Raw genomic sequence first — 23,990 nt, 5'->3', positions numbered from 1 at the left:
GGAAGGTACTTCTCTATGAAACAAGAGCTGGCTTTGCAGGTCGTACTGGAAACCATCGGGCTAAATCTAAGAACAGTTCGTTCCTTCGCAGTTTGGGAAAGTCTGGAATTTGGTTTGAGCGTTTTGGTATTTATTATTTATTACTCATCTTTTAAAAGACAAAAATTCAACTTTCTGAAAAAAAATAGATTACTTAGATTAAGACTTAAATGATGATCTTATTTTCGGTTTTGCATATTAAAAGTTTTTTGTCCCACTTATGTTTTGAGTCACTAAGATAAAAAAAAAAAATATCACTGCTTTTTTTTAGCCTTTAGATTCATCTGGTTCTTGATTTAAAAACCGGACCCAAGATTCTTGATCTGGGATCAGTTAAAGACGCTAAACAAAGTTTTGAACTGCCTCCTGTTTTGAAAATTTTTTGAAATAAAGGATTTACTGATCACAAACTGTGTTTAGGCCTGGCCTGTGTTTGATATTGGATAATCCAGTGTTTATCTGAGCTAAGCTCTTTCGGACATCAGGGGGGAAAAAAACGGTGAAATGCTAAATCAGATGCCAAACTTCAGTGCGGTGCTGTTTTTATGGTTTGTGGGGGAAAGCAAAACAAAGCAGATAGTAAAACCCAGCCTGGCATAGATAGAAACTTGATATAAAATCTTCCCGGATCGGAAAAAGTGAAAAATTATACATTTAAAAAAATTGTTGGAACCCTGTTACAAGTCTGACTTAGCTGAAAGAGGGAAAAAAAAAAAACAGGATCATTGGTTGGAGGAAGTGACAAGAGTTGACCCAAAAAATATCAACGTGTCCAAGATAAGAGAGAAAAAAAAAATTTGGCCGTTGATCTTTTGTCCTTATTCCTGCTGCACCTCTCCTTTTTATGATGCTGGGTTTATAGGTCTTTTACATCCCTTATCAAAAATTATTTGATGTAAATACAATGGAACTGACCTGAAAAAGCCCCATGTGCAAATATCCTGCATGTGGCCCGACTAGAAACTGACCTTGGGGGAAGAAGAAAGCAAAGTTATAATGCTTGCAAAACAGGAAAATAAAATATTGTCCCTCTCTGAAAGGAGGGAGTTTGGGTGAATATAAAAGAGTTCTTTCGCTGCAATCATTAACTCAGAACAAAGCTTATCAAGCGTGACTTCTTTTTTTTTTTAAACTGTAATTTATGTAATCATCTATTACAGTTACCTTTCTAGATAAACACCGATGGCAGGAAGGGGCTGAAAGCCTCCCTTTGAAGCCAACAGAGGTATACGCAGAGTATGAAGTGAGATTTAAAAAAAAGATTTTCCCCCATATCCGAGTTGATCCAATCTCCAACTCCGTCTTAGATCATTGTCACCAGTGCATTGAAACCTATGCTTCACCCTATTGTGCCTTTTAGGTGTCTGTGATGCCTGTCCAAACGCAGGCTCCCCCACACCTGCAGCTGTTCACACACGGCGCGTTCCTGTTGCACCCAGCACGTGTATAACCTGTAAATTACCCTGTATTCATCCAGTACAAAATACATTAATATGGCCTCAATGAATGTCAGTTCATGGGATAAGTGTCTTACTTTTTTGGCTTCGGTTGCGGCATTAGTCATCTGCTTTTGTTCGGTGTCTTTATTCTTTGGGAAAATCGGTTTGAATGCGTGGAACCAGGGCTTTGCCTTCTGCTTTGAGATCCCCGATGGAGGTAAAACACACACGCACGCACGCTGGGGCACGCGTGTACGCACCGCCGTGGTGGGCTCCCAGGCTTCCCCAAGCATTTACTGCTTTATTAAGCTGTCTCATGAACCCACTAGCAGAACATGAGAATACAGGAAGAAAAATAGAAAAGCCCATATTACTTAGATGATTTGATGCCATTTGTGGACTACAAAAACGCTCAGCTTTATTGTGTGAGAAGAGCGAGAGCAAGAGGAGAGAGGGAAAAAAAAAAAAAAAAGAAGTTGGCTTAGAAATTCAGAATTTCAATTAGCGTACGTAATCTGAACCTGCTGGCTTTGATAGAGGCTTTTTTTTTTTTAAACCAAGAATACAGCAGCACTTGTAAAACATTAATTAAGCAGACTTGTTTTTTTTAAAGGATGGAGATGGAGTAAAGTGTGCTTTATGCAGTCCCCTTTTCACCAAACAAAAGGCAGTTACCTCACACAGAGGGCCGCTTCATCCGAACCGATTGGAGGACCAGAAATAATAAATAAAATGAAGCAATGAATTTTGAATTGGAGAAAAAACACAGAAGACAACCGGAGGGATGTTCTCAAAAGAGATGATATCATATGAGAAGACGGGAGTTCGCCGAAGAATAGAAATGTATCCGCGGCACAGTGAAACCTAAGCTTGGCACAGGAAAACGAGCTCCTATTTTAATGACTTTCTACCTGACAGATGACTTTAGATCGCCTTTTGGATCACATTGCCCTGACTTTGTCTCTTACATCATCAAATCATTGATTATTAATAGTTGATATGAATTGTTAATTCACTGTAATATGAGGTATTGTTGCAGTACTCCTCTAATTGTAAGCAATTCTGGCCAAAAAAACACCATCACAACTAAAAAGTCTTACGTTTAGGTGCTGTTTTTTTTTTTTTTTTTTTGGTGGCAATGGTTTGTGGCAAAGCTTGCAGGATGTCTGTTGAAATGTCTGTACATGTCTGCAAAGCACAGCCACTGCAAACTGGCATGAAACTGTTGCTCATTCACAAGCTTTTGTTTTATTTCCCATGATCGTGATAAACCAAAACTGATAGTCACTAATAGAATTTTTACAGAAGCAGGTAATGTTTAAAGCCGGAAGAGAGTTTCCACCAAGCATATCTTACTGCTCCTTTTCTTTGGAAATCATATTAAAATAGAAGAGAAAAGGGATAAAGTCACCATTGTATATGCATTTTTTTCCCCCCAGTCTGCGGTGAACCTTGTCTTTGCAGTGGGGCGATGAGTACACATACAGATGATACATTAAAACTGCCATAACTCGCACACCCAGCAAAGCTAAAAATCAATTGGAATGGATAGTTAAGCTGGCCCCTAAAAATCAATGAGATATTCATGTCCTTGATCACAAAGTGTCATTCCTCTCAATGTTAGCAGCTGATGAGGGCTGAACACACACATGCATACTTATATTCAACACAAACAGTCAGGAAATATGCACACTGACTTTGCAGTGATCCATATAGAGTAATATAAATATGAAGCTCAAGGACAACTTTGTTTTATTAGACTTGGATCATAAATTTTTATTGTTTTTTTTGTGGATTCATCCTAATTCAGTGCTCATTTCATTATTTTCTAAGAAGCCCAAGCCCTTTTTTTTTCTTTTCGCTTTATCAAGCCAGCTGGTGAACGTAACTTATCTTTTATAGAAGAGCCACATTTCCAACCTTGTGTTTTTAACTATTGTAAAATGCTGCGTTCCATCAATGTAACATTAGAGATGACCTTCTATCCATTGCGTGATGGGAGGGTACACACACACACACACACACACACACTTGTGCCCACCCACCAGCTGCGAAGGCTTTCGTGTTGGTGGAGAACTGGCCAAATGAAGAGGATGAAAATTAATCTTCAAAATAGCAGTTTTGCCCCTTATTAATGCCATTAGTGTAACAGTCAGAATGGATCAAATCAAAGGGATGACCGAAGCAACTCCCCTGTCTCAGTGCTATGATGGGATCACGTCGGGAACGATTTAGGCATTTTGTGTTGATGAGTGAAGTTTTGAATGCTGCCGTCTCCTGCAGACCGCCGTTGAATTATAAACATCTTTGTTTGATTTTGTGTCGTTCTTTGAAAACATTCTTACATTTTTGGTGCCCTTTAAGGTCTATTAGTTTTTGATACACTTTAATTAGGAAAACCGACAAGAGGAAGTGTGCGTCTCATGTGGAAGTGCTTCATTTCTAACCCTGCTTTATGCGAAATCCCGCTTTTGCTCAGGCCAATAATTAAATTTTTATCAAATAGTGATATTTAACACAATAAACCCATTTTTTTTATTGAAATATACTTTGGTTGACAACTGTACTAGTAGACAGGTGTTTGTACTCCTACCATTGAGGTGATACCATAGGGTTGAAGCGCTGCCCTACTCAGTTGACCTACTCTGCTGGTGCACAAGCTTTAGGGACACTACTGCCACCTACCAGGCTGGAGTGTGTGCATGAAAAATTATGAAATTGAAAAAGTCTCAGCTAAATTAGTTTTTTACTCATTATGTTGTATGTTGGTGACCATATATATATATATATATATATATATATATATATATATATATATATATATATATATATATATATATATATATATATATATATATATATATATGTATATATATAAACTTGAAATTAACCCATTTAAGCCCGATAAAAAAATATCAGGTTAGATCTGGACTTCACTTGAGTCAGATCTTGTCCCTGACCCTGTGCTCCAGCACATTTGCAGCTTAGAGGCCACTGTTGTCAGTCACTCTTTGTATTACCATCTATAGCCACACTGACCAGTTCTGTGTGTGTGTGTGTGTGTGTGTGTGTGTGTGTGTGTGTGTGTGGGTGTGCAGTCTTAATTTCATTTTCCAAAAACAAAGGTCTTCTTCTTTTCCTGGTATATTAGCTATGAGTTAGCAGTTGCTTGACCTTAACAGGTGGTCCACTTTTATGATTTGTCACTCTGGCGACATTTGAAAGCGTCAGTCATCCCTCCAGCTAAATGCCTCAGATTTGGGGAGAGAGAGATTTTGGAAACAGTTGTCGCCTGTCAGGAACAGTGAAGACTTAGAGAGACCGGGGAAACAGTTGCCCTTCTCCTTGTCGAGGTGAGAAACGATCTGGCAGCTGTCATTTGATCTATTTACTTTTTTTTTTTTTAACTCTCGTTACCAATAAAGCAGAAACGAGTGTTTGTAGCAACTGTAGGGGGAGGACAAACTCCGGGCGCCCTGTCGTGTCACTCAGAATCTCACTGGTGTGTGTCCTCCTCCACACGTTCCATTATCCACCAATCATGAGACACATGTGGAACGACCTCAGCTGAGGACTGTCCTCTCTCGACGTTTTTCTTTTTATGTTGCGTCTCATAAAACTCTTTCTGTACGGCGGTGTTCGTAAAGAAACTGTTAAATTCATTTGCCTCTGTTGTTTTCTCTCTTTTCTGCTTCTGCTCCTCTTCCCCCATTCTCCGTCGCTCTCGCCTCCCCCCTTTCTCTCCCCACCTCCACCTCAATCCATCTGCATCATGTCGATCTGTCAGACTGCCAGTGTCTGTTCCAATTAGATTCCACTTAATACACGTAACCTCGATTAACACGCAATCAAGCCCAGATAAATCACGTCCTTTAAGTCCCCCCTCTGCCTTCTCCCGTGTTGCTTTGCATCACTCAGTCTTTTTTTTTCACTCAACAAGCTCTATTTGCCACAGTTGTTGGGTTGCAAAGTACAGAATTAGGCTGTTGGAGTTGGTGAACACTTGCTGATGGAGAAAGTTGAATTTTTACAGGCTTCCTAATCAGTTTGGAGTCTTGAGTTTCATTCCAGTCTCTTCCAGGTCTGGATAAGTATCCTTGTATCCTACCTCCATACACTGGGTCCATATTTCCTCTTTTATTGTCCTACTACTCCTCCCTGTGTGTTTCCCTTTCTTTCATTATGCCCTTCTTTTGTTCTGTCATTCCTTCCTTGCGTTCCTCCTTCTACTTGTTGTTTTTTCTGTCCTTCCTCCTTCCTTCCTTCCTTCCTTCCTTCCTTCCTTCCTTCCTTCCTTCCTTCCTTCCTTCCTTCCTTCCTTCCTTCCTTCCTTCCTTCCTTCCTTCCTTCCTTCCTTCCTTTCGACTTCTCGTCTTTCCTGTGATCCAAAATATCTGCCTTAAATTTATCGTATGTCAGGATTTCATGATATAAAAGAACAGGAGTGGCTGAGAAATTGTTGCATGTCAAATATTTAGTGTATGTTTTCTGTACTTATTCTATTTTTTTTATTTAGTTTTTTTTTCTTCTACCTTCGTCTATATCTGCATGCTTCCATTTGCCTTTCACTTTGCTGCTAACACACCTGAATTTCCCCACCGAGGGACAATAAAGGATATTTCTATTATTTTCTATTCGACTGCTTAAGTTTCTCTTTGCATTTCCAGAAAGCGGTTGTCGGTGCCCTTTTCACCCCTGAAGATGAAGGTGTCTTAATTACATCTTTGGTTAAAAAGCTACTAAAAGACACCCTGGGTTTTTTCCCTACATTGTGGGAGGCCGTGTAGTCTATTGTCTCTGTGACCTTTTTAGCTAGCGGACAATTGGTTTGACTAGATTACAAATTAAGACACAGCGCCTGGCACTTAGGAGGCAAGTCTGTTAGAGAGCGGCTCTATTACTACCCGCCTGTGAAAAAGCCACTGGGCCATACATTTTAAACATTGCTTAAATGGCTGCAGAGCCAGGCATCACATTTGCATTGTTCTATATCTATAAAATATAAAGTTGCCTTCGCTTTAATGAATCCTGTAATACCTCAGCCAGTCTTTGCCAGTGGCAAAAAAGGGAGAAACACAGAGAGCTACTAAAAAGGTTTCACTGAGGATAATAATTCTGTCAACAAAGTTAATAATTAAGAGTGTTTATTCAAATAGAAGTGGGGAAAAAAAACTGTTTAATTACCAAACAGGAAAAACCAAAAAAAGAAAAGAAAATGAAAACAACCTGAGGCGGTGAAAAAAAGCACACGCAGCACTCCAGGGGTCGTCTTTTATTAATCACAACTAAAAGTGCTAACATTGACATGTTGAACAGATTAGCCTCTTTAATAACAGGGCGGGTCAACATCCTCCGCTGCTGATCCATGAGGATATCCTGTCGGGAGGCAGATAACCTGCGTCTTTTATATGCTGACCCTTGCCTCTGAGGGGTTACCCCCCTGTGCTAAAGATATACTCACTTTACCACATTCAGTCAAGTTCGCCTGGTTTCTTCTGGGCCTTACAAACTCCCAAAATGTCTAGATTCACAGTACATTGGTACAACCATAGCCTTTTCTGTCAAGATATCTTCATCAACAACAACCTTGCTAAACAACGAGTCGTTTTCTGTAAACTTTCAAAAGAAATTTGCTCCAGAGACTGACCTGTGATCTGTTTAGGGAATCAAAATTAAAACTTTTTCTTTGTCATGGGAGAGCCCTAGATGTTTTTGTGATTTTTATTTTTATTTTATTTTTGCATAGCTTTAGCTGTTTTTGTTCAGGTTTGAATTTTTCATCATTTCATCAATTATACTGGACGTCGTTTACGCTAAATAGAGTAATTTGTGTCTCTATCTTCATTTTATTCCAATTACTTGAAATGTTTTTTTGAATGCATCACTACTGTACTCCCATTTGATTCCTGTGTTGAAATACCCACCAAATTTCATGTTTTCCAATGCATGACTGAAAAATAACCATTTATGATGACCTTTTTGAAGGTTACTGTGCAAAAGAAGAATAAAGCGAAACAAAAACAATAATTGGTCAGAATCCATGTTGCTGCAAATATTACCACTACAAAAATATCCGTTTTTATATATGAAATAGGAAAACAATAATTTCTTTGTAAAAGAAAGTAAAAGTAAAAGGAGTTAAACTTAATCATTAGAAATTATATTTAAGAATTTCATAAAATTCATAAATTTATATCTAGTGTAGACTGAAATTAATAATGACATATATAAAACAAACGAGAAAAACTATAATCATACATAATATTTCTATGAAAGTTATTGTGCACTTTTATTTTGTCCAAGGCACACCGGTTTAGCAATTTATTTATAAAGATACAAAAATAAAAAAGACATGCCAGCCACTAAGGATTTCTTCTTGCTTACATGGAAATGGGTTATTAAAAAAGAAAAGAGACCTAAGTTGTTAAAACAAAAAAAAAAAATCATAAAATTCATGAATATTTGTTATGTCCAGTGAGAACTGGACATAACAAGATAAAAAGATGAAAATGCCCTTCAGGAAAAAAATTGCAACAAAAGAAAGAAAGAAAAGAATCCTAATATACAATAGTTGGCAAAAACAAGTGGAGCGCATAATGAAAGGACCCACACGGGGGTCAGGGATTTATTTTTATTTAAATCAATAAGCCTTATGAAGGCTTCTGTATACCGTGTGAAAGGTGTTAAAATTTATGATAAATGCAGAAGCACGAAAAACACCTATTTAAGTTGTCCAAGGTATGTTATATTCACCTGACTTGACTTATTAAGTAAGCTGGATACAAGTTATTTTAAGGTATTCAAATAACTTGGGTTGTGCATTTAAATCATAGGAAGTCTTACATTAAACTGACACAAACCGTACGTTTCAGCTTGCGGTATCATCTTTTTCTGCCCTCAGACGTGGAAGCTGAGGCAGTCAGAGGTCTGTCTTCGCTTCACACACCAGCAGCTTGTGTCACACTGCTGCCGCTGTACCTCAATAACACTTTTAAGTACCTCGCTGCTACTTAAAGCCGACAAGGGCCTGTCAGTGTGCTGTGTTTAAATAAGGTTTGGATTTAAGATAAATGAAGCTATAAGCAAAACTCACATTGATTTATTTCTTATCTCCTCTTCTACCCTGTCACCAACAAGCCCATTTCACGTGTGTCGTAACTACAGTGGGTTTGCATGCTCGTTCGGCTTCGTTGTAAAACCAATAAAAAAGTTGTGCATGTTTTATTTAATTAGTATCGGGTGCAAACAAAATGAGTATTGAGCAGATACCCAATAGCCCCTGTTGCCCTGTCTTTTTTTTTTTAACTTTGTGAACTCTTTCCACAGCCATAGCAGTGTCGCTCTGTCTCTTTAAAAAAAAAAAAAAAAAAAAAGCGACCGTTTTGACCATAAGTTAGACTTCTTTCCCAGAGAGAGGGAGAAAAACGAGACGGGAATAACGCTGATGAGTTTTAACAGCTTCAGCCAGGCAATGGGCAAATATAATAAGTGTTTTCGTAGACGTCACCGGTGATTATCTCATCTGGGCATTTTGGGCAAACACGGTGGATTTAGAGGGCTCGTCTCCCATTGTGCTGACATCACCCTTTAGCAAACTGAATTAAATCATGGCTAAAATCATCCTGATCTCTCCCAGAGTTGGTCGTGAATGAGAGTCTGGGAGCATGAGAAATAAGAATGAAAATAAGGGAGCGCAGCATCTCTCGCGTGTGTTTGTGTGTGCGTGCGCATGTGTGGCTTTGAATGGATTTAGTCCTGAGAGATTTGGATTGGTGTGCCGTGGAAATGGGGGGCAAATTTACCCTCACGCTGAATAATAGGATGAGAGGAGCTAATATTTAACCAATTCTTAGGAGAATTTCAAAGAGACAGAGCCCTCGTGTTGTGGTAATAATTGTGATAATTTACTTTGACAGCGTCTTTATTAAAAACTTGACTTGAGTTTGATTGTTAGAAAGCAAGGTTTAAACTTGGATTAAAAGAAATGTGCGCACGGTCGGGCTGCATGGGAAAAGTGTTTTTGAAACTGGCACCACCGTGATAATAAAAGAGAAAAATGACACCTGTGTATTCTATAAACACAATTATGACATGCTTGCATGTCTGCAGCAGTCAGTAAAAAAAAACTGGCTCGTGCAAAATTAAGAAAAGGAAGCTATTTCTGATGTGATAATGCTTTAAACGTAGAGTACAACTTTATTTTTTAGCCTTTTTTCAATGTATATTCAATCAAATGTAAAATATTTTGTAATATTACTGCTGGACCACAGAGAGAAACCACCTCGCCCCTCCGCTCGCAGGCAGTAGCTGGCAGCCCCTGTGACTTTGTGAAATGAACAAAGGTAAGACAGAGAGTGAAAGTGAGTAAGAGGAGTCAGCGAAGGAGTGTGCACGGGTGGTTGTGTTTATCTGTGTGTGTCTGTGTGTCTGTGTGTGTGTGTTGCCGCGAAAGACCTCAACTCAGCCAACTTGGCCTGATGTGACAGGATTAGGTAAGCCCCAGTGAACATGGCTGGTACTGCGAGTCTGTGTCTGTGTGTGCGTGTCAGTCAGTGTTTGTGTGCACGGCTGACTGGGAACCCAGAACTGCTGCTTGCCACCAGCCGAGCCAAGACAAGACATGGTAGATCAACGGCCCGTCGGTCCATCACTGCCACCGAGCCTCAACCCCAACCCCAACCTCTCCCTCCCTCTACCCCCCCACTTCCAGCCAGGCCAGGAAAGATGCCGCCAAAGGAGTCACAGATACAGTGGGCAGGGGGGTGGAGGATGTGTGTGTGTGTGTGTGTGTGGGGGGGGTGCTTGGAAGGGGACACAGTGGGGGACTGGTGGGCGGGCAGCTGGGGCTAAAGTGAACGTGAGTTGGAAAATGATCCTATTAAATTGAATTAAAGAGGCAGTCTTCATTTACCCCAAGAATGATGGATTTAGATAATTAACAGTGTTAATGGGGACTGGTTAAAGAGGGCAAGGCAAACCGGTGGTTGCAGACATGGAGTAAAGAGGCCAGGTCAGATCTGCATTGTAGTCAGTCTGCTGCCTCGTAATGATCTCCACTCACACTCCCCTACTCACTCTTTATTCATACAGATCTTTTTCACTAGTTTGAGACGATTTTACAGTTGTTTCCATTCTTTTGCCAATTCTGTCAATAATTCTTTGAGATAAGCTTTAAGTTATTTGAGTGCAAAAGATCAAAGCCTAATGTTTTATTGGTCGTTTTATGGCCTTCAACAAACTAGGGGAGTATGGGTACAGGGATGCACTGATGTGGACCTTTCTGACCAATGCCAATTCTCTTTGAGGTCTGACGTGCTATTTATTTTTTCTAAAGAGTGTAAAACATAAAAGATTTTTTAAATGTGCCAAAGGGATGTACCAAGCAGGCCTTTACTGGCCGATACGATTTCTGACTTTCCTTAAGGTCTGACCGCAATGTGATTTTTACCGATTATTTACTTAATGACTGGAACACAGAAAAGTGAAAAAATATGAAAGAATTCCAAGATTATCCATATTCAGCTTCTGTGTTGTTACTTTTATCTAATCTTTTTTAAACTTAAAACGTACAACTAACAATTTGTTGGGGCATAAATAGACCTAAAATGTTGGGTGTCAAATAATGAGAAATCCAATTTTATTTTTGCGATATTTGACCTGCTGATTCCCAATCAATGCTGAAAAATTGGTTGATTTCAGTTTCTGGTTAGTGCATCATTGAATCAAAGAATAAAGTGTTGCGATTGGTGCTGACTTAGCGGCTTTGCGTTTTGTACCTTTGCAATTTCTGCTTTTTTTGGTTGTCAACCTTGGGACGTTTCATACCGACCATGCTTCAACTAGCTTTCACAACCGAGAAGTGAAAGTAATATTCTACCTTTCACTATTAGTCAACTGAAGGGAACTGTGGCTTTATGACTCCAATGAATAAAATCTATTAGAAGGAGTTCACTAAGAGTTGGTTAGGTTTAATCAGGGGTCATAAACAAAACAGCAATACGTAGATAGAAAAGGGGGTACGGATCTGAAAAGGGGTGAACTGTACGTTTAGCGGCGATACATTTTGTAGCAGGCGTCCCGCAAACCGTGAGTGCATTACACCAGTTTAATGCTCTGCTCTCTGGACCTAATTATACTGCTGGTAGTGTGGGGAGGAATACGTGCGCGCACATAGACACGAGGTTGTAGTGTTGTAATTGTGTGCTCGGGGTTTTCACTTTGGTCAGTGCACAAACCCTATCTGCATGTCCTTAATTCTTGATGATGTGAAGGCCTCGGGCAGTGTGTGCGTGATGGAGAGGACGCCTGTGTGCCAAGTAGAAGTGATTGGCCAGCAGGGCACGGGGCCCTTCGTCACGCTGGAAAAAAAAAAATCCAGTCGCTTTGTCCGGCTCGTTCCCAGCGTCTCGCTGGCATTTGTGACACCTTACTGAAAGAGGATTCAGATTTATGTGAAATAACTGTAAGCATATCAGAAGAGTTAGTTTAATAGTTCTGTGTATCCACTACGGGCAGCGTATATTGCACCGTGCATTAATTGAGGTTGAGGAGTATTCTTCTGTCGCGGCGTTTGTGGATTTGTAATCAGTTTCGTGCACCGCAGCTCACCTGAACTCTGATTAAGTAGAGGATGTCTTAAGTAAGGGGCTCCAATAATTTAATGCTACTTTTCTCCTTTCAAAAAAAAACAAACACCAAAGCCACATGCATGTGTGTAACTGAGAGAGTGATAGAGTGTGCAGGAAAAAAACAATCTCATCAAGCAGGAGGCCGTTTGCTTAGCAAGAGCTGACAGTCTTTGTGTATGTAAATGAAGAATTTAGACTAATGGAGTTGAACCATTTCTAATTTTGTGATGGCAAGAGGATTTTGATTGAAAGTAATTAAGCAAGCTAGCTGTAAAATTAATTAAAGCAAAAGGAGGGGGGACTTTTATTGGATTGGATAGCGATATAGCTGCTGTCAGGCAGGGGGACAAATGGGGGTGACCTGGATTCTCTGCCCTCCCTCCTCCCACTCGGGACTTTTATGTCACTTTAATCTCCTTAGAGCGGCTGGTGTGCATTTGTTTGAAATAATCAAGGAAATATGGTCAGAAATTGTCAGCTTTCAGATCTAATTTACCTGACAGCCCCGTGAGTGTGCGTGCGTGCACGCGCGCGACAGCAGTAGCAGGTCCTGTTTTTTTAATTTTTTTTTTTTTTTTTTTATCTCCTCGGCCCCTCCTCAGCTTTGTGCAAAATGCTTTTGACAGTCTTGAAGCATCTTGGTTGTCGGAGGGCGGGAGGCGGGGAGATGAGGAACTTGGGTGGCTTTAAGATGGACATTTCAATGAGGCGTGTTTGGCCCTGCTAAGCCCCTCTGACACTGCTGTGTGGGTGCACACACACCAACATGCTTAATTGTCTCTGTAACATATTCAGACTCCATTTGGCCACTGTAGCTGCGCTTCTCAGCCTCTGTTGACTGCAGGTAGCCTAAACGAGCAGAAGCAGATTACACCCATGGCAAAGCCTGTTACAGCTACTTAACTGCTGACAAATAAGATTGGCCAATCCTGCACAAGTAGAAATGGTACTTATTGATCGCACAGTTGTAACAAAGGAGCCAAGTCAGTCCTTATTTCACATATTTTTAGGTGGAAATTAATGTTAAAAATGGATCATCATACACTGACTTGCACTTTGTCTTTATGTTGATTTTATGTGATAGACCAACACAAAGTAGTGCATAATTGTGAAGTGGAAGGAAAATATATTTGGTTTACTTTTTATAAATAGATCAGAAAAAAAAAAATATGACATACATGTGTATTCAGCCCCCCTTCTGTCTGAGACACCTAAATAAACAACCGATTGCGTCGTGTGTAATCCTATCTCAGCATGAATCCAGCTGTTCTGTCAAAGACATAGAGATTTATCCAGGAACATAAGTGATCAAACACCATCACATGGATAAAGGGACACGACAGACAGGTCAGGGAGAAAGTTGTGGAGAAGTCTGCAAGAGATGAACTCCAGCTTTGAACGTCTAACAGAGAACCGCTTATCCACCAATGTGAAGAGTATAGCATGACTGCAAACCTACCAAAACATGGCCGTCCATTTCAATTTTCAGGCCTGACAAGGAGAGCATTCGTAAGAGAAGCAGCCAAGAGTACCTGTGGAGGAGCTGCATACAGTCCAAGCCCAGGTGAAGGGAGAATCTGTTGACAGGACGCCAAAAGGTGTGTAGAGGACACGACAAACGTGTTCCGGAGATAAAAACCAAATTGAAACTTTCTGACCTACCTACACGAACACTGTGTGTAGTGGAGAACTAACACATCGCCCTGAACACACCCCTCTCACAGCGCAACATAGTGGTGGCAGGATCATGCTTTGGGGAGAAGTTGGTCAGAGTTGATGCTGGAGTATTTTGAGATATCGGTGTAAAAAGGGGTTAATGCAAACACTCACTTTACAGAAATCTATTTAGATTTGAAGAACAATTTATCCCCTTCCTATCACAATTATGCGCTAACGATATGGGATGTGAATATTTTTGCAAGGCATTTTGCGTGTCATCATAAGTATTACGCAAATACCCCCCAGGCTAATAATAGTTGCAAAGTAAGACGACTAAATTATGTGATATTCTTGTGTGGTTTATATTAGGGCTCCTCAGAATTTCAGTAAGATGCCACTTCCTCTTAGAGGTTGTGATTGCTTGCCAGTGTTTCAGACATAGTTTGTCACTGTGGCACTCGCTGCCACCTAAAGATGCAGATAACCAGACAACACTTGCAGCACTTACAACACAGTCTTACCCCAAGTGCCGGAGTCGCAGAAGCACAACAGCGCCTAACAGGATTAGGGTGTCCTGTTAAAAAAAGGACCTGAGCTCCAAAATAATCTCACCCACCTTTATCTGCCCATAAGATCAACCCCCAACCCCCTCACCCTCCACCACCACCAACACACACACACACACATACCATGCTTCAGCTCGTTGCTCTCCTTCTCCATGTAAGAAGGCTCCACTCGGGCTCTGTTTTATCAATTAACGCTATAAAAGGTAGAACAAAGAGCTGTCTTTCTCCTGCTTTGTAATTAGAGGGGGGAGACCTCCTGAGGACTGGCAATACTCGGGCCTGAAAGGCATGATTCACCCCTCCCCTCACCTCCCACCCCACAGCACGTCACTCTGCCGCCTCCACTCAAGCGGAACGTTGCTCCTCGATGTATAAGGGCGATAATGTAAATGTGGCGTAGTCGGCTCAGCACGCCCGGCACGGCCTATTTGGTGGTAGCTTTATCTAAGTGTGAACAAATGAATGCAACATTTTGCAAGAGTGATACATTATTAACTCTAATTGACTCTTCTACAACACTATACGTTCACTGTCACCTTTGCTTTGGCTCGCACAAGCGCGTGCTCCCCGAATCACTCTTGTCGCTGTCCCTACTCTAACACGTTACGTGTCACCACACACTGTTAACAAATGTGATAAAACCACCTCAATCGAGAGAATCAGGTAGAACGTTTTCCTATGTGTGTTTTTGTCTGTTAAGGTGAGATCCTGTAGTTGGTGTGTGTGTATGGATTGGGATGGGGGGGTCTTACTCTCCTGTGCTTAACTGTGTCTACGCGGGTGTGAAAGTAGAAGAGGGAGAGAGAACGCCTGTTTTCACAGCCACTGAAGCTTTCAATCGGAATTAGTTTTACAACATATGCAAATGTAACCCCCCCCCCCCTCCACACACACACACACACACACACACACACACACACACACACACACACACACACACACACACACACACACACACACACACCCTCCCTTTGAAAAAAATGGGGTCTTTAAATGACAGGTTGATATGTGATTAAACGACAATTAGAGTGCTGAAAATAAGCGTCAGCAGCGGGTCAAGCACTGGGCGGCTCAGCTAAAAGGTAACAGACTATTGAGCAAAAAAAAAAAAAAAAACACTCTCAGGCGGAGGCCAGAAACAAGACCCCAAACAAATTAGAGATGTGAAGGGGAGAACAAGGTTCCGCACTGTGTTTTCCAATAAAGCCACAACAAAAACAACTTGTATGTTATGCCCGAATGACAAAAGGCCGACTGTGCTCCATTAAGGTATGTTTTAAGGTAGAATCAAGACAAGTTATTTTTTTTATCATCCTTAATTGACTGATCGACATGGCTATGAAAACATTAAAATTCCTCCCATTTTGTGTTTTTACAAATCTTTTACAGAACCTCTCTCTAGTGTGCAGTTATCCAGTTCAGGTTTGATTAGCCGAGATATTTTAGATTTTGTACAAGAGGCGATCAAATGCGGTAATTTGTAAAAAAAGAAAAGCTGTGAAATTGCCCTTTTTTGGGTGCCGATAGGAAACTTTGGCATTCGTTTTTTACAAGCTTAGTGTTACCTGGTTGCTGTTTTTGCAGACAAAAACAGCAACCAGAAGAACAGTATTTGGGATTTTACACTAGATACAATTAAATGAATCTTAAAAAGAACAGTGCCCCGTAGACTTGCTCCAATAGAAAAATATAAATTTAGCAGTCAGTCAAGGTATTCTCAAAGGTCTTTGATTAATGTAAGCCTCTAAGATTATCAACTAAAGATGATCAAATGCAGCCCAGACTCACAGACTCTTTGGTGGACAGATTTCAACTTTAGCATTGTTAGCAGCTAAAGGTTAGCCAGTGACACTATTCCAACAGTGTTTGAGCAGTCTAAGTATTTCGGCCTTTAGACCAGGGGTCTACAGGTCCTTAGGACCCACTGCATCAAAAACATGCATCCCTGCATGTTTTTGATGTCTGTGCTCCAGCACAGGATCAAATTAATGTGTTGACCTCCTCTGGTCAGGACCAGAGTTGAAGCTCCCTGCAATAAAACCATTACATTTAGGGTTAGGTTTCTTCTAGATACCCAAAGTGCTGTTTTACAAATAATAATAAAAAAAAAACGGTGCTTGATTTCTTCAGTTGTCTTGTAAACAGGTTTAATCAGCTAGCCCGAAGATACGTCAGCGCAACAGGAAACTCAAGAACAACCACCTCTGTTCCTTCATAATAAGAGTCTAAAACACAGAAAAAAACAGGCAAGCACTAAACTTCATAACACCAGTTTATACTTTTTACACGAGACCGACTACTTTGACAAGAAGGATTGAGCCGTTTGAATATTGCGACGTTCTTATGACAGCCCTGATTGCTGAGGACGTAGCTGCAGCTGTAACAGGTTGAACGCTAGATTCAAAGTGTCAAATTTACCTGGCACCATGCTAACCTTTTAGGCCCGCTAGGCTGGGTTTAAATAAACTGTCGCCTCAGTACACACTCCACACCAATCCACCTCCGCGAGCCCTTTTAAGTTAAAAGTACACTGCCTCTGTCTCGCCGTCTTCAGTTGACTAAACACACACACACAAACATATAAGCAGAAACATAAAAGGGCTCAGGCTTATTCTGGTGCAGATGGCAGATGGCCCTGTCCCTATAATCCCCTTTGATGCTGCAGTGGGCAGCATTTCCTCAACATCTATGAAGCCAAAGCCCCAAGAAAACTTGAGCTACTTTTCCTTTAACTGACCCCAATTGCCAAGGATCTGTTAGCTGTCAGACCTGGTTAAGAGCGTCTTTACTGTGGGGAGAGTGAAGGGCACATGTTTCTCCCCTTCTCTCTCTCTCTCTCTCTCTCTCTGCTCTTTCAGCTTCCTGTTTTTTTTTTCTCTTTCTGTCAGAGATGGTTTATTCCACCTTCATGGCGTGGCTGTGGAAGCAGATTTACTTTGTAATGTGAACTCGCAGACTACGCAACACTTTTCGCTCCTTGTTCCTTTAGGAAAGCAGAAAAAAAAAAGGAACCTTTAAGAGCTCTCATATTGGAGCCACAGATGGCGGAAGGTCGGCTAAGAGGCTTAGATTTCTTCCAAGAGTTCACCTTAATTATTGTCAGTTGTTTTGTTTTTCGGTAAAAGGGCTCTTTATGCACAAGCTACTCATACTCATGAATATTGCTAAAATTACTGTAATACTTTTTTTTTTTCGAGAAAAAAGATTTTTAAAACTGATAGCGTGCCTCGATTTTTCTGTTATCTTTCTCTCGCTGTCCTCTGAGACATGCTTCAGTTTAAAGAGCTGCGTAGTTGATGAAATTAATCTGCTATCTCTAAAGGATCTGTTTCATTTGCTGATAAGATGTCATTTAAGTAATGCTAGCAAGCTCATTAATAAAGTTTTTTGAAGTCTTGAATACCCTCAATTACTCAAAATCCATATTGCTGTTATAATCTGTATTTTACTTCTTTTTGTATGCAGATCTGTAATTTTGTCACTAGCACTTTTAACCTTTGAGTCTTAGAGTCAAGCATCCACTTACCCAAATGTTACGCTGCTCTCCTCATAAATGTTTGCTCTGCAAATAGAATAAAATAGCGAATAGCTTCAACCGTTTCCTAAATAATTCTGCTAATGTGGGTGAGTCTCGTCTCTAATTAAAGAAAACTGTGGGGTAAATGTGTCCTTTGGTGTCTCCAGTTAGAGCAGATTCTGACACAAATGGGAGAAACCCAAATTAACGGTGTGATTATGTTGAAAACGTCTGCACTGTTCGATTATGTATTATCATTCGAGAGCTTTGGGGGGATAATCATCAGTGAGATTTGCTCACGTTTACAGCAGGTCTGCTGAGATGTACGTAGCTAATGGGATTGGGCTCCCCCCCCCAGCCTTCTCCTGTGGCGTTATGGAGCTGGCAGCTGAACTTGAACAGAGGCGCATGGTGCTGAGTCGTGCGCTGGACTATTTCAAGACTGAAATGCGATTGTTTTAATACTTTAATCCACCTGTCCTTGGCATTCAGGATGTTGCAGAAGTCGCCTAATTATTTCACTGCCCTGTATCCTTCCAGGCTGAAATACAGCAGAGGTGGCAGCACCTTGCGGCAGATAAACACATTTGTTTTTGTTTTTCAATTTTCCATTATAGAAAAGGTATGTTTGTACCAAAAAATGCAGAGGTTCTGAATCTTAAGAGCTCCAAAGTCTAATTGAAATTTTAAAAATGCATGTATGCAAAAAGGATTGGAAATACTCCAAATTACTTTAAAGAGCAAGCCATTTAGAAGCTGAATTCTCTAAATTGTTCCAGGGTCCATCAGCCATATGACGCAAACACAAATATTTTCCTTTAATTAAAAAGGTCTCATCTTGCTGGATCCTCCCCCCCCCCAAGCCAGCTCCCAGCAACCACCCCCTCTCCCTCCTGCCGTACAAACGTGTGACCACATTCACAGACATGCACATGTAGCACAAATGCTCAATCCAGCCCCACTTATGGTAACATGCACTAAGAACAATTTGGAAATTTAGATTTTTTTTTTCATTTTTTTATGTCATTCACTCATATTACATTTCATTCTGGCTGCTGTCAATTGACCAGACACTGATCCACCACCCAACCAGTGCAAATTCTGGTTCCACTTACCTAACCCACTTTTGCTCTAAATTGCTTCCAAACAATGCACATTTTGTGTAAAGATTTGTCTGAATCTGAAGCGATTGAGAGCAATGTCTGTTGATTTTTTTTTTTTCATAGATACTTCATTTCAGAAACAGGGGCCTCATTAAATGTAGTGTTCATCAGGCCAGTGAGCAGTGGGCACATTAGGGGTCCACAGGAAGTTAGAGTACAGCAGGAGAGTGCATTAGGGAGGCCTGGGGAGACACACTCTCTTACCCTCGGTTCCTCTTCCACCTCCTGTGCTTTTCTATATCTTAATGTACCTTTCAGAGGAATTCAGTTAGAGGTCAATAATTATGCTCTTTAAATAATTCAGTCGAGGTTTTCTGTAATTGGGCTTTTTAGAGCTCGGACACCGTCAACATGGTTTACAGCAGTGCTTTTGGGGCACGGTCCAGACAGATGAATTACTGTGGAGTAAGAGTGTAACATGAGATCTCATGGCAAGAAATCCTGTGATATTTAAAATGCTTTAATATTTTTCATCAAAATTAAATGCATCACTCAAAGTGCTGTTCAGTTTACTACCTTATTTTGAAGAAAGACAGGAAGTAGTTCTTGAGTTGGTCCGTTGTGTTGACAGAGTCGGCTAATAGACTTTTCATCTGGTATTAGGGTGAAGAAGCCTCCTCCCCTTTTAAATAGTTTAACAGCTAGCATTTTAGCACTTGGTAGAAGAAATAAATGTTAACATGTTAAGAGACAATATACAAAGCATTTCTAAACACTGAGAATACAACAACTTGCTAACCATTAGCTGCTAATGATGCTAATGTTGACATGTGCTTTGGAGTTTTCTACTGCCACTAAATTAATCTAAACTTTCAACATTTTGTAATAAGTCTGGAATATATTAAATATTCTTCAATTCAAAATCTAAAATAATTATTCTGATCCAACCAAACTTGAAAGTTACGTCTGCTCTGAACAGAGATCACTTTCAAAGTTGTGATTGTGAAATCACTATGATGACCTCAGAATCATAAAAAGCCAAAATCATGGATGGTCAAACCTGAAGTAATTTTTTATACTGATTACCAATTCTTTAAAAGACACTAGGATAATTACAAAAAAGGTTGGATAAATAAAATCTAACTTTTTATTTTTTGTGAACCTATAATTATATATTGCATTTGCTTGTCTGGTGAGCTACTAGATGTGTTGTTACCCTCCTGATGTAGATTAAGATTAAGATGGATATTGGACTTTATTCTTGAATTTTCTTTTTACCCAAAATTGTGATAACAGTTTTCTGAGTTAATGCGTTGAGCTCTGCAAACGCTGCACCAGGACTGGGTTGTCTGTGTCCAACATGTTTGTGTCAGCTTCCTCGGCGAATGGATGTGTGGGAATGTTTGGTTTGGGTCGCAAGCTTGTTATTTTTATTTTGTTGGGGAGAGGGAAGCCCAAACTGCAAGGGTAGCAAAAAGCAAAATCACCAAACTTTCTACACAAAGCCTGTTCCAGCACCGTTTGACTGCACACGATAACACTGACCAACTGGTCCTCTGTCAGCCTTACATCACATAAGCCTGAAGAGGACATTTCATTGGCGTTAGGCTCTAATATTTCTATTTATCCGGACAGGAGAGACTCTGACAAAGATTTTGGACACCTGCAGCGTTACCCACACCATGCGCTGGTGCGGTTTGGTGTCAGAATATGCCTACACTGTTGAGCTTTGTCGGGGCGAGAGGAGGACTGTAATCACTGTCTGGCAATTCATCTAGTCAGTGCATAAAATAGTGTTTATCCAGTCGCCCGTGTTTCTGCCGTGGCTGAGGGAGGGGAGGGTCATGTTTTGCACAACTTAGACAACCAGGGCAATCAGTAGAAGAATCGTGACTCTAAAACATTTAGCCTTTTCTTTTTTTTTTTTTTCTCTCTCTACATTCAGACCCCCACCCCCCATGTGACACACCCACGCACAAATAAACATAAAAGGCTAACGTCTTCGCGCCCTCATTTTTAAGGCCTGAGCAGGACAACCTTTGTCAAATGCTGACATGTGTTGCAAACATGGAACCTTTAGCAGAAGCAGCTCAGGCACATGAAGAGGATGCTTTGAAATAAGATTAGCGTCTAAATAACCCCCCCCCCCCCTCCCCCTCCCCTTTCCACCACCACCACACTCTCAACCATCCAGACGCCTTTTACATATGTGTATGCGCCCATGCTTTTTCCCATAACGAGCTACTAAAGCTGTAGTTCAGCTTGCAGGGCCTTACTGTCCAGCTCTCGGTCTGGCTTCGTTTTGCAGGCCAGAATGCACGCATGACTGCGACCGAGGCTACCGCCACTTAGCTTTGGGTCAGGGTGACACCGGTCAGGGTGAGGGGGGAAAAAAAAAAAAAAATCCATCACCTCCCTACCGGCTTGCTCCCACATAAAAAAAATGAATAAAAATTGGAAAACAACAAGCAAGGTCCGCCCTAATACAGGAACACTTGCAATATGCTGATGTTTTCTTTTGCACACTGTGTTTGCTAAATTGCCTTTGACTGCGTGCATCAGTAATGAAACTTTATGTCCTTGTGGAGAGGGCAGCAAGTCCGTTCCAGTTAGGGCCGAGACGATCTCTCCTGTCTGGCTTTTTGTAAGATTTTCTTTCCCCTTCTCTCTCTCACTAATACACGTCCTAATGAATAAATGAAGCCCATGAAGTCATTTTTTCCATATTTGTGTAAATTGCTTTAAAAGCATTTTATCATGTCATAAAAAAGTGCAATTGATCTGCTGGGCTTAGCCCATTGGACAGCTGTGTGTTTTGTTAATGGCCACTTTGCTCCGAGCAGCTTATTAAAAAATTTATATAGAAATGCTAAAATTACATAAATTATTTAGATACAGTAAGCAATTTTTGTTTTAGTCAGACAGGGAGGGGCTGTTATCAGTATGGAAATTTACCATACTATATTATATACTGAAATATAGTAATATATCTACCCAGTCACATATGTGTCCTCCTCACTCTCCCCTCCCCACGCACACACACACACACACACACACACATACATGCAGAGAGGCGCAGAGGGGGGAAAAAAAGTATATATTTTTTGATGACTTCGTTTCAGCAACCACGGAATGTCACCCATATCCTGGTTGATTGTACTTTCGAGTTTTATGATGTTTTTCCATTGATTTGTTTCCCTGGCGCAGCTGCCGACCTCTATTGAGGGACGAACGTAATCAGCGCTGACGCAAATTAGATGGTTATTCGTTTCGAAAATTGACAGAAAAACAATAAAAAAGATGAAATGCTCCCAAATCAATAGATATAATGAAATTCAAATAATCCGAGAGATGAGGTCTCCATGGCAACTGATAATGTGGAAAAGAAAACAATTTAATAAAGGACAGACACGCTTTGAAAACAGATTGGGGAGGGAGGGAAGAGGGGGGCTGTAAAGAGGAGAGGAGAGCAGAGAAGAGAGGAGGTGGGGAGATGGAGGGATAGAGAGAGGGAGGAAGGGAGAAGGTGGCGCTAAAGGGTGAGGAGGGTGGAGCGAGGGAGGGTGAGGGGGGGGGGGGTGTTTGTGGCTGTAGTGGTTGCTCTATAGCTTGTTTCCCCCGGCGTGTGAAGGATCTGTGTCTGTCCCAAGGACACCGGAATAATTAGAAAAGCTTTCAGGCCAGAAAGTGCAGATTCAGGTTTTAATACACAAAATTATTTCAGGGGCAGTGAATCGGAAAACCATTTGTTGGTGACCTTCCTGAGAGGCCTCCCCCTCCCCGGTACAGGGCAAGATGGAGGCGATGTGGCAGCGCTGCCTGAGTTATGGCATATTTGTGTTTTTATAGAGGCAGAGAGGGAATGGAGTTGGGGAAGTTAGGGAGGGGGATGATGGGTTAAGTGTGTGTGTGTGTGTGCGCGCGTGTGTTTGCGTGTGTGTGTGTGTGTATCTGGAGGAAGAAAGACAGAAAGGGAGAAAGTCAAGTAGCAAAAAAAACCTGAAAGAAAGAGGGAAGTCGCAGATCGGCGTGTATTTACAGATCAGTTGTCAAAAGGAGCCATTTAAGGATAAATGCGCTCCCCTATTCCCGTGCAGATACAGACGTGGTGTCTGTTTAAAAAGCAAAAAGGCAACTATGAACCAGAGTGCGGGAGATAGTCAAACACAAGCTTTTTGTTGAAGACAGACAGAGCACAGGGTGGCGAGGGAACGAGTGGGTGTTAAATGACTTCATTTGTAGTCTATTTAAGGTATGTTTAACATGTCCTTGTGATACTTCTCCTTCCCACATTTAATACAGGGGCTGCATTCAAGCACGATAAACCCAGTGCATCATTCTGATTTCCAGTAAATACACACAGGTTTCCTTTATCAGCCTAAAAACAATTGTATTTGATCTCAGTTTTGCTGTCGGGGCAGATTTGCACCTGATGCAAAAAAGTGATAAGAGTCAACTAAGAGCACAACCTTGTTGCTCTCAAATAAAGTTTCCCTCATTATGACTTTAGGTGGCTTTATTCAACATCCGTGTCCTGGATTATAACATATCCTATGTTATTTACTACTCTTTGCCAACATTTTGGAAGGAGCCTGATTGGGCGTGGGAGCTGAAACTGTCAGCTACTATTTTTGTGTCATTAGAGGGTTTTGTTTGACTCAAATAAAGGCGATCCACCCTCTGTTCAAATGATACCAACAGCAGGTCCGGGATATTACGCCTTGAGTGCAGATACCCTTATCCTGTTTCAGGCAGCAATAAATGGAAAAACAGGACCTTATGCACGCTCGGCTTGATAATTACTGTTCTGATGCTGTGAGAGCATGTAATCTCCCCACATTTTAAAGCACCATAAAAGTTGGGCAATATTTGATAAAAAATGCGGGATCAAGTTCCATGCAGTTTTTATTTCACTGCTTTCACTTGTTAGTGGGATTTCTCACAGTTCTCAAACAGTTTTAAAAATGTATAAAGAAGTCCAGACAAAACTTTTAGTCTGACTTTTGATCAGCGTCAGAAACTCTTCTTGTGGTCTGAAT

At 40.9% G+C, this 23,990-nt stretch overlaps 1 protein-coding gene across 3 annotated transcripts in view; it reads left to right on the top strand.

Moving 5' to 3' along the window:
- Positions 1 to 23,990, top strand: part of casz1 (castor zinc finger 1) — a 123,289-nt gene that overhangs the window by 33,956 nt on the left and 65,343 nt on the right. Inside the window, exon 1 of one of the 3 annotated variants that reach the window (XM_036136548.1) lies at positions 9,749 to 9,820. The exons of the other annotated variants lie outside the window; for them this stretch is intronic. Coding sequence (XP_035992441.1) covers positions 9,811 to 9,820 — 10 coding nt within the window. The 5' untranslated portion in view covers positions 9,749 to 9,810. Of the gene's footprint in view, positions 1 to 9,748; positions 9,821 to 23,990 lie in introns of those variants that run through there. 3 annotated transcript variants of the gene reach the window in all.

Source organism: Fundulus heteroclitus, chromosome 1, assembly GCF_011125445.2.
Source record: "Fundulus heteroclitus isolate FHET01 chromosome 1, MU-UCD_Fhet_4.1, whole genome shotgun sequence".
Lineage (NCBI taxonomy): Eukaryota > Metazoa > Chordata > Actinopteri > Cyprinodontiformes > Fundulidae > Fundulus > Fundulus heteroclitus.
The sequence above is the reverse complement of the archived record's forward strand: the minus strand, read 5'-3'. Positions and strand labels throughout refer to the sequence as shown.